Here is a 14855-nt window from a genome sequence, read left to right on the forward strand (position 1 = left end):
ACCTGGTGGAGCTGTGCAGGCAGAGGGGGCTGCGCATTGGAGGTCCACCAAGGAACAGCTGATTGCCCAGTTGGAGGAGGGGGATTGCTGATCCCTGTCCCGGAGGGAAGCCGACCGGTGGACGCAGCGTGGGCCCTGGGGCCTGACCGGGCTGGGAGGGGTCAGACTGCTGCCCAGGACATCCCGAGACCCTTCCTACCTAGGCCTGGGGGAGGGGTTGGGGAAGCCCGGCGAATACCGAGGGCACCCTGACCCCGGCAGCCAGCAGGGGATCCTCCCGGCGGAGCTCCCCCTCCCTGGAGTGGAGGCAGCTGGAATGGGAGAAGGAGATGAAAATGAGGGAGCTGGAGGATCCTGAAAAGCAGCGTCAGCATGAGTGGGAAGAGAAGGAGAGGCAACGCCAGCATGAGCAGGAGGAGAAGGAGAAACAGAGGCAGCATGAAGAGAAGCAGAGACAGCATGAACTGGAGCTGGCCAGGCTGAGGAGCAGTGCGGCCCCGGCCGCGGTGAGTGAGGGGGGACCCAAGACTGCAAGGAGCTCTGATAAGTGCTTCCTGGCCCAGCGGAAGGAGGGGGAGGACATAGATAGCTTCCTGACGGCCTTTGAGAATGCCTGCGAGATGCACAGGGTTGACCCTGCCGACAGGCTCCAGTTTCTCACCCCCTTACTGGACCCCAAAGCCGTGGAGGTGTACAGCCGGATGACAGGGCCGGAGGCAGGGGACTATGAACTGTTCAAACAGGCCCTGCTCCGTGAGTTTGGGCTGACCCCCGAGATGTACCGGAGAAGGTTCCGGAGTCAGCGTAAAACACCTGAGGTCACCTACCTACAACTGGCCAACCGGATGCAGGGATATGCCCGCAAGTGGACAGCTGGGGCCCAAGCTAAAGAGGACCTGCTTGACCTGTTTGTACTGGAGCACCTGTATGAACAGTGCCCTTCCGACCTGAGGCTGTGGCTGGTGGGACAAAAAGCTCGAGACCCCCCAGCACGCAGGGCAGCTGGCCGACGAGTTTGGGAACAGTCAGTCAGGGGGTAGCAGGGAGGAGTCCCAAAAGAACAGCTCGCCCCTCCCCCCGATGCAGAGAGAGAGTCACCATGGGACCTCCCAGCTGGGAAATAGGGAGAACCCCTTCCCAAGGGGAACGCCTGGCGTCGGGCCCCTCCGACCCGCTCGAGGGGACCAACGTGACCTGAGCTGCTATCACTGTGGCCAGAGAGGCCACGTACGGACCCAGTGCTCCAGGCTCAGGGACAGACTGGGCAGAGCCAACCTACCCAGGAACCCAGCTGGACGAGGGGCAGATGGCCCAGGCAAGGGGGGCTGCCAGCTTACCACCTGACGGGGGTGGGTGGGACGCCTTTTAAGGTGCCAGTGGCAAGGGTACACCTGAAATGGGGGGCCAAGGAGGGCCCCAAGGACGTGGGGGTGCACCACCATTTGCCCACTGAGGTTTTGATGGGGAGAGACCTAGAGGACTGGCCAAGCAACCCCCAGACCGCCCTGGTTGTGACCCGTAGCCAGAGCCGGCGAGGGGCACTGCACCCTGACCTTGGGGAGGGTACCACACCGGAGGCGCAAGACCCTACCCTGGTGGGGAGGGAGCGCCGAGGGGCACGGCTCAGAGAGGCTGTGGCCTCAGACCTGGCCACTGAGGGGGAACCGGGCCCCATCTCTTCCCCAACCGCTGAGTTCCAGGCCGAGTTGAGGAAAGATCCCTCCTTGCGGAAGCTCAGGGACCTGGCCGACCTCAGGGTGGGACGGACCATGAGGAGAGGCTGCCAGGAGAGGTTCCTGTGGGAGAAGGGGTTCCTGTACCGAGAATGGGCTCCCACAAGGGAAGTGGAGTCCTGTGGGATCAGGAGGCAGCTGGTGGTTCCCCAGAAGTACCGCCGCAAGCTCCTGTCCCTGGCCCATGACATCCCCCTCGCAGGGCACCAGGGAATCCGGCGCACCCGGCAGAGGTTGCTACAGAACTTTTACTGGCCCGGGGTCTTTACCACAGTCTGGCAGTATTGCCGATCCTGTGACCCCTGTCAGAGGGTGGGGAGAAATGTGGGGTCCGGCACGACTGGGCCTCAGCGTATCACCCCCAGTCCAATGGGCTGGTGGAGAGGTTTAATGGGACGCTAAAGATGATGCTGAAAACCTTTATGAACCAGCACCCGCAGGATTGGGACAAGTACTTACCTCACCTGCTGTTCGCGTACAGGGAGGTGCCCCAGGAGTCTACTGGATTTTCGCCGTTCGAACTGTTATATGGAAGGAGGGTAAGGGGCCCCCTGGACCTGATGAGAGACGAGTGGGAGGGGAAGGCCACTCCCGATGGAGAGTCAGTGGTGGAGTATGTCTGATCTTCCGGGAGAGACTGGCTGAACTCATGGGCCTGGCCAGGGAGAATCTGGCCAGAGCCCAGAGGAAGCAGAAGGTCTGGTATGACCGCACGGCGCGGGCCCGTGCCTACGCCACCGGGGATCAGGTGATGGTTCTCATCCCTGTGAGAAAGAACAAACTACAGGCCGCCTGGGAGGGCCCTTTCAAGGATGTCAAGCAGCTCAATGAGGTAAACTATGTGGTGGAGCTGTCGAACCGGGCGCACCACCGCCGGGTGTACCATGTGAATATGATGAAGCCATATTATGCCAGGGGGAATGTGGTGTTGGCCGTGTGTGGACAGTGGGAGGAGCAGGGAGATGACCCTTTAGTAGATCTATTCCCTGGGACCAGAGCTGGTTCCCCCCGGAAACAATTCCCCTCTCGGATCAGCTCACCCCTGCCCAGCAAGCTGAGGTCAGGGGGGTGCTGCTTCCGTCCCGACAGCTGTTTTCCAACCAGCCTGGACGCACTAATCTGACTGTCCACCGGGTGCAGACAGGGTCGCACCCGCCGATAAGATGCTCCCCCTTCCGAGTCACAGGGAAAACTGCTCAGGACCTGGAAAGAGAGGTCCGGGACATGCTGGCTTTGGGGGTGATCCAGCCATCGGCCAGCCCTTGGGCCTCGCTGGTGGTGCTGGTCCCCAAAAAGGATGGGTCGGTCCGGTTCTGTGTGGACTATCGGAAGCTCCATGCCATCACTATATCTGATGCCTACCCCATGCCCAGGCCGGACGAGCTCCTAGACAAGCTGGGAGGAGCTCGGTACCTTACCACCATGGACCTTACAAAGGGCTACTGGCAAGTGCCGCTGGATGCAGATGCCCGGCTGAAATCGGCCTTTATCTCCCCTCTGGGGCTCTATGAGTTCCTGACCCTGCCTTTCGGCCTCAAGGGAGCGCCAGCCACCTTCCAGCGCCTGGTGGACCAGCTCCTGAGGGGGGTGGAGAGTTTTGCCGTGGCGTATATTGACGACATCTGTGTCTTTAGCCAGACCTGGGAGGACCACGTGTCCCAGGTTAGACAAGTGCTGGACCGACTCCAGGGGGCTGGGCTGACTGTAAAAGCAGAGAAGTGCAAGGTGGGGATGGCTGAAGTATCTTACTTGGGCCATCGGGTGGGGAGCAGCTGCCTAAAGCCGGAACCAACCAAGGTGGAGGTGATCAGAGACTGGCCCGCTCCCCACACCAAAAAGCAGGTCCAAGCCTTTATTGGGATGGCAGGGTACTACCGAAGGTTTGTGCCTCACTTTAGCGCCATCGCCACCCCCATCACTGAGCTATGCAAGAAGGGGAAGCCAGACAAGGTGGTCTGGACCGGGCAGTGCCAGGAGGCTTTTCAGGCGCTGAAGGAGGCTCTGGTCAGTGGCCCAGTTCTGGCAAACCCAGACTTTGACAAGCCCTTTGTGGTGTTCACCGACGCCTCCGACACAGGACTGGGGGCGGTGTTAATGCAGGAGGATGAAAAGGGGGAGAGACACCCCATCGTGTACCTGAGCAAGAAGTTGCTACCCCGGGAGCGACACTACGCGGCCATCGAGAAGGAGTGCCTGGCCATGGTGTGGGCCCTCAAGAAACTAGAGCCCTATCTCTTCGGGCGACACTTCACCGTGTACACCGACCACTCTCCCCTGACCTGGCTGCACCAGATGAAAGGAGCCAACGCCAAGCTCCTGAGGTGGAGCCTGCTCCTGCAGGATTACGACATGGACGTGGTCCACGTGAAGGGAAGTGCCAACCTGATAGCGGATGCGCTGTCCCGGAGAGGGGGCCCCGAACTTCCCCAGGTCACTGGTCACAGTGACCCCGCTCAGTTCAGTCTCGAAGGGGGGAGAGATGTGAGGATGTGACGCAGCAGGGAGGGGGGAGTGTTGACCTGGGAATGTGCCCTGGGGAGGGGAGACCTGAGAGCCTGTCACCTGAGCCTGGAGGGGGCAGGGGAAGGTAACACCTCTGCCCAGGAATGTGATCAGAGGCTGCAGAAGGGAGCCTGCTGGGGGGGTTTAGTTTTCAGTTTGGGGCTGGGTGGAGGAACGCAGGGAACCCCAGGGCTGGGGTCTGAGCTCCCTGCTCCCCCAGAAGGACTTGACTGAGGGGTCCTGGTTGTACCCACAAGCTCTGTGTTGGACTGTGTTCCCGTTGTCCAATAAACCTTCTGTTTTACTGGCTGGCTGAGAGTCTCAGTGAATCCCAGGAAGAGGGGTGCAGGGCCTGGACTCCCCCACACTCCATGACAGTGCCTCACTCCCTCAGCACCCCGTTACTGACCCCGCCCTGGACAGCTTCAGGCGTGTTTCTATATGCAGTGCCAGGCGCTGCGCAGACCCCGACCGAGATCAGGGCCCCATCATGCCAGGCACTGCACAGACAGACAGTCCCTGCCCAAAGAGCTCACAGTCAAACTAGATGGGAGGGGAAACATGCCCAGGGAGGGGAAGGGACTCAACACAACACGCTAGGAGGGCCCCAGGCCTCACTCTGAAGGGCCCCACTGCCCTGTCCAGCAGTGTGAGAGAACATAAGAGGGGCCATACTGGGTCAGACCAAAGGTTCATCCAGCCCAGTATCCTGTCTACCGACAGTGGCCAATGCCAGGTGCCCCAGAGGGAGTGAACTTAACAGGTAATGATCAGTGATCTCTCTCCTGCCATCCATCTCCACCCTCTGACAAACAGGGGCTAGGGACACCCTTCCTTACCCATCCTGGCTAATAGCCATTAATGGACTTAACCTCCATGAATTTATCCAGTTCTCTTTTAAACCCTGTTATAGTCCTAGCCTTCACAACCTCCTCAGGCAAGGAGTTCCATGGGTTGACCGTGCACTGAGCGAAGAGGAACTTTAAACCTGCTACCCATTAATTTCATTTGGTGGCCCCTAGTTCTTATATTATGGGAACAAGTAAATAACTTTTCCTTATTCACTTTCTCCAACCACTCATGATTTTATAGACCTGTATCATATCCCTCCTTAGTCTTCTCTTTTCCAAGCTGAAAAGTCCTGGCCTCTTTAATCTCTCCTCATATGGGACCCGTTCCAACCCCCGAATCATTTTAGTTGCCCTTTTCTGAACCTTTTCTAATGCCAGTCTATCTTTTCTGAGATGAGGGGACCACATCTGTACGCAGTATTCAAGATGTGGGCGTACCATGGATTTATATAAGGGCAATAAGATATTCTCTGTCTTATTCTCTACCCCTTTTTTAATGATTCCTAACATCCCGTTTGCTTTTTTGACGGCTGCTGCACACTGCATGGACGTCTTCAGAGAACTATCCACGATGACTCCAAGATCTTTCTCCTGATTAGTTGGAGCTAAATTAGCCCCCATCATATTGTATGTATAGTTGGGGTTATTTTTTCCAATGTGCATTACTTGACATTTATCCACATTAAATGGAGACAGCGCAGTGGGAGAATCTTTCTCTGCACCCAGAGCAGCTGTGGCTGAAGCGGAGCCTGGTGCCCTGTGCAGGGTCCAGGGGGCAGCTCTCCGTCCGGTGCTAGGCAGGGGGTCGACTGGGTGACCCTAACCATCCCTTTGTCATGGCGTCCCGAGCGATGCTCTGGAACTGCTCCATCTGAAGCCAGGCAGGACTCTGGGGAAGTCTCCTTTCCGGGAGCAGCCTGTCTTCAGGACACAAAGCTCACACAGGTTTCAGAGTAACAGCCGTGTTAGTCTGTATTCGCAAAAAGAAAAGGAGTACTTGTGACACCTTAGAGACTAACCAATTTATTTGAGCATAAGCTTTCGTGAGCTACAGCTCACTTCATCAGATGCATGATGATTTTTTCATGCTTTGTGTGTATAAAAAGATCTTCTACACTTTCCACAGTGTGCATCCGATGAAGTGAGCTGTAGCTCACGAAAGCTTATGCTCAAATAAATTGGTTAGTCTCTAAGGTGCCACAAAAGCTCACACAGCTTCCACCTTCCTGGGTCTGACCTCGGAGCATTCAACATCCTCTGCCCCTCCGTGCGCTTCCCACAGTGAGTCCGCTCAGGCGGGGTCCTGGGGCAGCCAGAGGGTCCTGGCCCCCAACTCCGCAGTCAGACGTGACTCTCAGCCAGCCAGTAAAACAGAAGATTTATTAGACGACAGGAACATGGTCTAACACAGAGCTTGTAGGTGCAGAGAACAGGACCCCTCAGTCAGGTCCATCTTGGGGGCTAGGGAGGCCAAAGCCCCATCTGGGCCTCCCTCCATTTCCCCAGCCAGCTCCAAATTGAAACTCTCCCGCCCCTCCTCTGGCCTTTGTCTCTTTCCTGGGTCAGGAGGCCACCTGATCTCTTTGTTCTCAGTTGGCACCTTTGCAGAGGAGGGGCGCAGGCCATGAGTTGCCAGGAGACAGGGTGGTGTTCATTCTCTGTGCAGACACCATCACACTGTCCCTCTGCTCTGCAACAATCACAGAGCTTATCCCACCACCTAGAGACTTAAGAAATGCCTAGGGGAAACTGAGGCACCCACACAGTATTCAGAGAAAACATTAAGAACAGTCCCACTTCGTCACAACCTTCTGGCTGGGCAGGGCCCGGATCTCAGTGGAAAGCCCAGCAGCTGGAGATGGAAAGGCCCGGGCAGGTCTCTGCGGCGGGGGTTCTCTGGGGCCCTGCAGCGGGGTGGTCACCCGCTCTGGCCTTAAAAGGCTTAGAACAGCCCAGGAGACGGCTGTGGCTGGCAGCCAGCAGTTCCCGGGCTGATGGGGGAAGCAGGCTCAGCTGGCCCCTGTAAGAGGGCCGTGGGCCAGGAGCAGAGAGTCTCATCTAGCTGCTGAGAGACGGGCCTGGCTGCTGGGGAGCAGACCAGGGTACCTGAGGTGAAGCAGGGCTGGGGAAGGCCAGGGGAGCTGGGAGGCTCCGCACTGGAAAAGCCCCAGGCTGCAGGCCTGACAGACGGCCTAAGACTGGGGTTGCAACAGGGCAGCCCAAGGGTAGGCAGAGGCAGCAGATGCTCTGGATCTGCTCCCCACGAAGCCAGGCAGGACTCTGGGGGAGTCTCCTCTCGGGGAGCAGCCTGTCTGCAGGACACACAGCTCACCCGGCTCCACCTTCCTGGCTCTGACCTCGGAGCATTCAGCATCCTCTGTCCCTCCGTGCGCTTCCCACAGCGAGTCCGCCCAGGCGGGGTCCTGGGGGAGCCAGAGGGTCCTGCCCCCCAACTCCGCAGTCAGACGGGACTCTCAGCCAGCCAGTAAAACAGAAGATTTATTAGACGACAGGGACATGGTCTAACACAGAGCTTGTAGGTGCAGAGAACAGGACCCCTCAGCCGGGTCCATTTTGGGGGGCAGTGAGCCAGACAACCACGTCTGCCCTTCACTCCATGTCCCCAGCCAGCCCCAAACTGAAACTCCCTCCAGCCCCTCCTCCTCTGGGCTTTGTCCCTTTCCCGGGCCAGGAGGTCACCTGATTCCTTTGTTCTCCAACCCTTTAGCTCTCAGGGGGAAGGGCCCAGGCCATCAGTGGCCTGAAAACAGGGTGTCGGCCATTCTATGTGTCCACCTGCCCTCTAGGGCTCTGCAATGACCATACACCCTTATCCCACCCCCTAAATACTTAAGAACTGCATAGGGGAAACTGAGGCACCCCCACACTATTCAGAGGAAACATTAAGAACAGTCCCACTTCGTCACACCCCCTTTGCCTATGATGACTGGCTTATACACTGCAGCAGCGGGTCCAAGCTTCCTGCCTGCAACCACACAGGTGAGGAGAGTCCAGGGGTGGGGGCACCATGGCAGAGGGAATGGGGGGGGGTCCTGCAGGAACAGTGGGGGCAGGGGGAAGAGCCCTGCAGGGTGTGTGGCAGCAGCTGTGGGGATGGGGGTGGTGGTCCTGCAGGGACCGTGGGGGTGGGGGTGGGGGTCCTGCAGGATCTAGGTGTCACAGCCCTCAAAGTTGGCGAAGTTTCCCAGGGTTTGCAGGAACCTTCTCATTCTCCTGTCGGTTCCGGCTTCCTCCGGGCTCAGCCAGGGCACGATGAAGCTCGTCTTGCCCAGGACGTAGGTGTAGCTGGTTACAAGGACGGGAGAAGGTGCCTGTCAGTGCCGGGGGCGCAGAACACGGGAACGGGCCCATATGCCTCTGTCCTGGCCGGGTGCCCCCCTAGCTGGCCACGTACCAGCCAAGAGACCAGGGAGCCTCAGCCGGGGGCGGGGGCTGGGGCTGCTTTGAGCCCATTCTGGCCGAGGGCGCAGGGACAGCTGGGCCCAGCACCAAGCGGGCAGAGCTCTCTGCTCCCCATCAGCCCTGCTGGAAGTGTGTGACCCCCAGGCGCGCAGAGCTGGGCACGTGCCAGGGGCTCCAGCAGCTTCGTGCGGCCAGTCGCCCCCAGCGGATCAGCCCCTTACGGCTGCCTAGGGGCTCCTTGGCTCTGGCCAGGGCTGCCCCTGGCGCTGCAAACGGCCTCCTGCTTGGTCGGGCACACCAGGGAGCTCCCAGCTGCCGAGACCCCCTGTGGCGCCACCCCCCAGCTGGGCTCATGCTGAGCCAAGCCACAGCCCCCGGCTTCGGTACGCGCCAGCCACAGGGGAGGGGACACGCACCTGTCTTTGGACAGCCAGAGATCCCTCGTCCGGCCCATGACCAGGTACTGACTCTGCTCTCGCAGGCCCAGGGCGGCCTCGCAGGTCGCATGGGAGACAAATCTCCTCACTTTCCCGTTCACCTCCGCGTCTGTCCCTGGGGGAAGGGATCATGGGTCAGGCTAACAGTGGGGGGCACCTCCCTGCCGGCGGGGCGCTGCCCACAGCAAGGCAAGGGCACCCCTTTCCCCCAGGGCATCCGCTTCCCAGCTGGAAACGGCTCAGGACAGTGGCAAGAGCTCCTGGCATCCCTGAGGGGCCTATGCCCCCAAGTGATCCCCCCCCCAGCTCCCTACAGGGCAGAGGGGGGCGGGACCCCTGCCCAGGCTGCTCGTCAGCTCCCACTCCATAGGGCAGGAGAGGAATTGGCAAAATGAAACCCATTGACCCTGCCGGGAAGTGTCGGGGGGGGGGTGGTGGAGTGTAACTACCCTGGGGGGTCTGGCCAGGCCGGGGGACCCCACTAGTCCTGCAAAGACCCACAGCAGGTTTCCATGGGTGCCAGGGGGCAGGGCCCCACGCCCCCTAGCGCCGCACTGGGCCCAGCACTGACTGAGGGGAGCCTGCCCCCCACTGAGCCCCTGCCCCGCTCCCTCCAGCGCCCCCTGCCGAGCCCCCCATTCCCTGCAGCCCAGGCCCCAGCACCGCACTGGGGCAGTGGGGCCAGCACCGACAGAGGGAAAAGCCCCCTGCTGTGCCCTCCCCCGTGGACCCTCGGGGGTCTCCGCTCGCAGCCCAGCCTGCCCGCGGCGCTCACCAGACTTGATGACGGCCAGGACCCTCATGCTGTAAGAGACGGTGCTGTTGAGCGGCTCCCGCTGCTCCAGCTGCACCTTGTAGACTGAGGCAGAGGAGAGGAGCCAGCGGTGAGCCGTGGCCCAGGGACCCCGCGTGCCGCGCAGGCCCGGACCTTTCAGCCAAGGGGGCGAGGGCAGAGCCAGAACCCCCCGCTCCAGGGGCCCCCTGCTCGTCTCCAGGGTCTGTTACGTCCATGCATTGCCCTGGCCCCGGAACCGCCTGCCGCGTTTACACCTCACACTGCAGGGCTGAGCGGGGAAGGAGCAGGGTGGCCCCAGGTCGGCAGAGAGGGGACGTTCAGCCGGGCTATGAGGGGGCCGAAGGCAAGGGGGGGATCTGGGAGACTGCAAGGGGTGGGAGCCAGCAGATGGGTTCTGACCTGAGCCCCATCCAGCCTGGTGTCCCGGGCCCAGCAGCAGCTGCTTCAGGAAGGGGCAAAACACCCGCAGGGCAGGAGGACGAGCTGCCCCCAGGATGGTCTTGTCCTGACCCCGAGTAGTCAGAGGTTGGTTTAAGGCAGAAGCAGGTTTTCTCCACCTCCCAAACTCTGTTCACTGTAACTGCCTGCTCCTGCTCTCCACTGAACATCCGGTCACCCTGTGCCCCTTCGTGAGCCCTTGGGCCCATCCCATCCTGTGGCAGTGGGTTCCACAGGCTAACGACACCGCATGTCACTGGCTGGTTTGGAATCGCTGCCTTTCAACGTCATTGGCTGACGCCTTGTCAGGTGTGAGGAACTGGGGGATTTTCTTAGAGTTTTGCAAGAACACTGTGTGTGCCTCAGTTTCCCTGTGTGCTGCATGGGTAATGAGGGGGTGGGAGGAGTTTGTTGGTGCAGGGCACCAGGTGTGACCTCACCTAGCAGCCAGGACCCCGGATAGCTGCCTGGAGATGGGGGACCCTAGCGAGCGGTGACCTGGTGTCACGGAGTGTGGGGGAGTCCAGGCCCTGCACCCCTCTTCCTGGGATTCACTGAGACTCTCAGCCAGCCAGTAACACAGAAGGTTTATTGGACAGCAGGAACACAGTCCAAAACAGAGCTTGTGGGTACACCCAGGACCCCTCAGTCAAGTCCTTCTGGGGGAGCAGGGAGCTTAGACCCCAGCCCTGGGATTCCCTGCATCCACCACCCAGCCCCAAACTGAAACTAAACCCCCCCAGCAGGCTCCCTCCTGCAGCCTGTCTCCACATTCCCGGGCAGAGGTGTCACCCCCCCTCCCCCTCCAGGCTCAGGTGACAGGCTCTCAGGTCTCCCGTCCCCAGGGCACATTCCCAGGTCAACACTCCCCCCTCCCTGCTGCGTCACATCCTCACACCTGGTGACCAGGAGGCCCACCCCAGCTGGGGAGTCTCAGCTGGGTCTGGCCCGTGGGAGGACAAAGGGCTGAGGAGGGAGGACCCCGGTGACCTGACCAGCCGGTCCCAGCCAGAGGGGCCAGAGGACAGAGGCGAGGGGGCCCAGGCGGCCTGTTTACCTGGGAGGGAGGACAAAGGACAGGGGAGGAGCTGGTGGGGGAGGTGATATAGGATGATCGGCTGGAAGTGGGGGCTCGGGGCTGGAGGGAGGGGGCAGGCAGAGCCCCCCTGGGTGCAGGGGAGACTGGGGTGTGCTGTGTTGAGGGTTGCCAGGCCTGAGGCCGGAGAGTTTCCTGTGCTGGGTTCAGATGCTCAGTAAACCCTCCTGTGTTACGCTGGCCGAGAGTTGCTCCGGTCTAGAGAACAGGGGGCATCATCCCCTTTGGGGGGTGGAGGCCCCGGGGACCCAGAGCGAGGGGACTCCCTGAGGGGCCCACGGCAGAGACAGGCGGGCTGAGGCTCCGCGAGGTGCGGCTCCAGGAGGTGGAGGGGCTGAACCCCCGAGAGGGGGATCCCCCAAGAAGGGCTGTCACCCTGGAGGGGGTCCCGCCCAGGGGCCGGAGAGCCGGAGCCTGTGACAACTGGGACACATGCCGCAAGGTAATGCCCTCGATGGCAGCAGAGCAGCGCCGAGCGCTCTCAGCCCCCTCGTGAGCCCACCCGGGGCTTACCGTAGTCCACGCCAGTGTCGCAGGCTTTCTCGTAGAGATTGTCCTCCGTCAGGCCGTGGGGAGGGGTCAGCTGAAGGCAGTTGTCTAAGTGCATGGAAAGGGGAGAGGTCTGAGGGGGTCCCGGCCTGCCCAGTAGCCCACAGGGACGTGGTGAGAGCCTCCCACGGCACATGGGGGCTCACGGTCTTGGTCCGAAGCCCAACAGACACTGAGGGGACGTGGGGCTCAGGGTCCGGCTCAGCCGGTGTGTTTCCGGGCACCGCTCAGCGAGCGCTAGCCCCGATGAGTTCTCGGCCCCGCAGGTGGCCCGGGCAGCGGGGAATGAGCCTCAGCACAGAGCCCGGCCGCGGGTGACTCCGCGGGGCAGTGCGAGGCCAGCGCGTGCTGGCAGGTGACTGTCACGCCGAGCCGGCCGCTGTGGCCCGTCCCTGACGTCCAGCACCAGCGTCCCCCTCCCCGGGCGGCTGCGCCGTGAGCAGCGGGGCAGCGAGAGGGGCCGGCGACGCCATGGACCGGGCGGGGCGCGGCTTTACCTTGGGCGCATTTGCACACCTCCTCCTGGCAGATCTTCCGCAGCAGCGCGCTCTGCGAGGGCATGTTGTAGAAGCGGCTGCATCGCCGGGCTGCGGAGGGGACGAGACCCGGAGGCCATGTTCTCCCCAGGCCGGCTGCTGAGGGGCAGCTCCTGCCACTGGAGACCCCCCCCCGCCCGCCCCCGGGTCCCCGGCTGCTCCACGTCCGTCCATCCGTTCCTCATGGCGCAGGGCACCCGGACACCCACCGAGCGCCCCTCCCCCGGGTGCCGCTCCGGCCCCTCAGCCAAGCCAGCGGGGTGGGCGCAGCTCTCTGGGGGGCTGAGGCCTGGGGAGACTCCATTCTCTCTCTTTCGCTCCGGCCTGGAGCCAGACCCCCACCCTGTGCCTGCGGGTAACCCTCCCCTCACACCCTGCCCTGCAGCCACGGGCCCCCCACCGCCCAGCCTCTGCGCAGCTGCTGCCCTGGCTCCAGGGCAGGGCATGGCGCTGGCCCTGTGCCCCTCGACCACTGCTCTCACCCGCCCTCTGCCCCCTTGGGCTCCCCCTGAGCAGGGAGCAGCCGGAGCGCCCCCCGACCCCCCACGCCGAGGCAGGGCCCTTCCGTCCGCCCCGCGCCAGCCTGGGTGAGCAGGGAGGGGATGCTTGAGGAGGTGCAGCCTGGGCGTCACGGCAAATCTGGCCCATCAATCTCAGCCCTCCCGCGCTCGGGCCCACGATCGGGGACGGCTCTACCCTGGGGGGCACCCGAATGAGGGGCAGGTTTGCAAAGCTGCCCTGCAGCCCCTCGGGCGCCTCCGTAGGGGCAGATTCCTAGGCCAGTGACCGGCCCCGAGCCCGTGTCCCCTCCCTCCCCCCGGAGCTTCCCACCAGCAGCCACCTGGCCTCCGAGTGGCACTGGTCCCCCACGTGCCCGTCAGCCTATGGGCAGCTCTGCCATGGGGCCCAGTTCACCCCGACGCCCACCCGCCTGTGAGCTGTGCTCTGGGGGCACCGAGCAGTGCAGGGCCCCTGGCCCGCACTTGGCCCCGTGCCCTGGTATCGGCTCTTCCCCTTGCCAGGCATCGGGGCAAGCCCCTTTGCAGCGGGGGCTCTGCGTCCACACAAGTGGGGCAGCACCGCGCAGGCTGCGGTGGGAGAAAGCCCCCAGAGGCTGCGCGGAGAGGCCCAGGCACCCCTGCCCCGGCTGAACCCCCCCCCACCCTGGCCCTCTCCCTCTCCCCCCGTGGGGAACTCCCAGACGTGGAAACGGGGCTCCAGTGCCGACGCTGATGCAGGGGCCTTCCCGGCAGTGTCGGTCGCCCCCGCGCCCTGCCCGCCGGAGAGGCAGGGCCGGTGCCCGCGGCGCCTCTGCACGGACCTCTAAGGCAGCCGCTCACCAGGCTCGTAATACTCATAGATGGTGACCACGGCTGGCTGCAGCATCCCCAGCTCCAGGCGCTGGTGAATCCGGAACCCGACTTCCGTGGCCGTCTGATTGGAAATCTGCAGAGCACGGGGAGAGACCGGCCGGCTCAGCTCTGGGCCCGTCCAGCCTGGCCTCCCGGCAGGCCACACAGGACCGGCAGCAGCTGCTGGGGGATAACCTGCCCCCTTGTGCCCCACGCTGGCTGCAGCCCGGGACGGTCCTGCCCCAGCGTGCGGCGGTGTCACCGGCAGACCTCTGCATGTGCCCCCCCATGGACAGACCCAGGTCCCTTTGAATCGCTGCAGCCCTGCTGAACCCCAGTGCCAGGCCAGACCCGCTCTGTCTGTGCCTCGCTGCCCAGCACGTGGAGAACCCCCTCCCGGACCCGAGAAATCCCTGCGGGAAGCGCTGCCAGGGCTCAGGGATGGGCGCCGCGGAAAAGCCCATGGGCCCAGCGGGGCTGCGGTGAGGGCAGGACACAGCCAGGGGCCAGCCTCTGACCAACCCCCTCGGGGCAGCTCCGGGGGCCCCTGCTCTGGGCACCGCTCAGCCCAACTGGGCACGTGCTGGCTTGAGCCGTCTCAGCTGACCCCTGCGTGTGGGGCTGAGCCTGGCCCCGGTGAGAGGCCAGCAGGAAGCACCGGGCACTCGCCCAGGGGGCCGGGTGGTGGGCGCTCAGGCAGCCCCGATCCTGGCATTGGCTCCCGCACTCTTACCACAGGGCCCTTCCCGTGCGTCTCCGAGGTCAGCACGGGCGCTGCCGGCATGGGGTGAACAGCCCCGGGTCTGCGCTGCACCCCCCGGGCAGGCTGCGCCATCCCCTCCTGGCTGCCTCCCCGGACTGCCAGGTAGCCGTGACCTCAGACGCCCTCGTGGGAACCCCATTCTCTGTCACGCTGGGGGGCCAACACCCCTCAGTACAGCCCGCAGGGTCCCCAGAGCCCCCAGTCACCCGGGGCTGCACCGTGAGAGGCCTTGGTTGGAGCATCTCTGGGGGAAGCAGACTTGTGGGGTAGGGGTACTGTGGTGAGGGACAGGGTCCCCGGGTTGGGGAGGGGCAGGGTCCGACACAGGGAGGGAGGGGCAAGGTCGGACATGGGGGGAGGAAGGGGAGGGTCCCACGTT

The 14855-nt window shown here is 62.9% G+C and overlaps 1 protein-coding gene across 1 annotated transcript in view; it reads right to left on the reverse strand.

Annotated features, from left to right (window-relative positions):
• Positions 1–8240: 8240 nt before the first annotated feature.
• Positions 8241–14855, reverse strand: part of LOC141975079 (venom factor-like) — a 32929-nt gene continuing 26314 nt past the window's right edge. The window contains exons 36-41 of the mRNA XM_074935247.1: positions 13702–13807; positions 12323–12412; positions 11790–11873; positions 9722–9805; positions 8926–9061; positions 8241–8392 (exon numbers count right to left, since the gene is read on the reverse strand). Coding sequence (XP_074791348.1) covers positions 8257–8392; positions 8926–9061; positions 9722–9805; positions 11790–11873; positions 12323–12412; positions 13702–13807 — 636 coding nt within the window. The 3' untranslated portion in view covers positions 8241–8256. The remainder of the gene's footprint in view (positions 8393–8925; positions 9062–9721; positions 9806–11789; positions 11874–12322; positions 12413–13701; positions 13808–14855) is intronic.

Source organism: Natator depressus, chromosome 20 (assembly GCF_965152275.1).
Source record: "Natator depressus isolate rNatDep1 chromosome 20, rNatDep2.hap1, whole genome shotgun sequence".
NCBI lineage: Eukaryota > Metazoa > Chordata > Testudines > Cheloniidae > Natator > Natator depressus.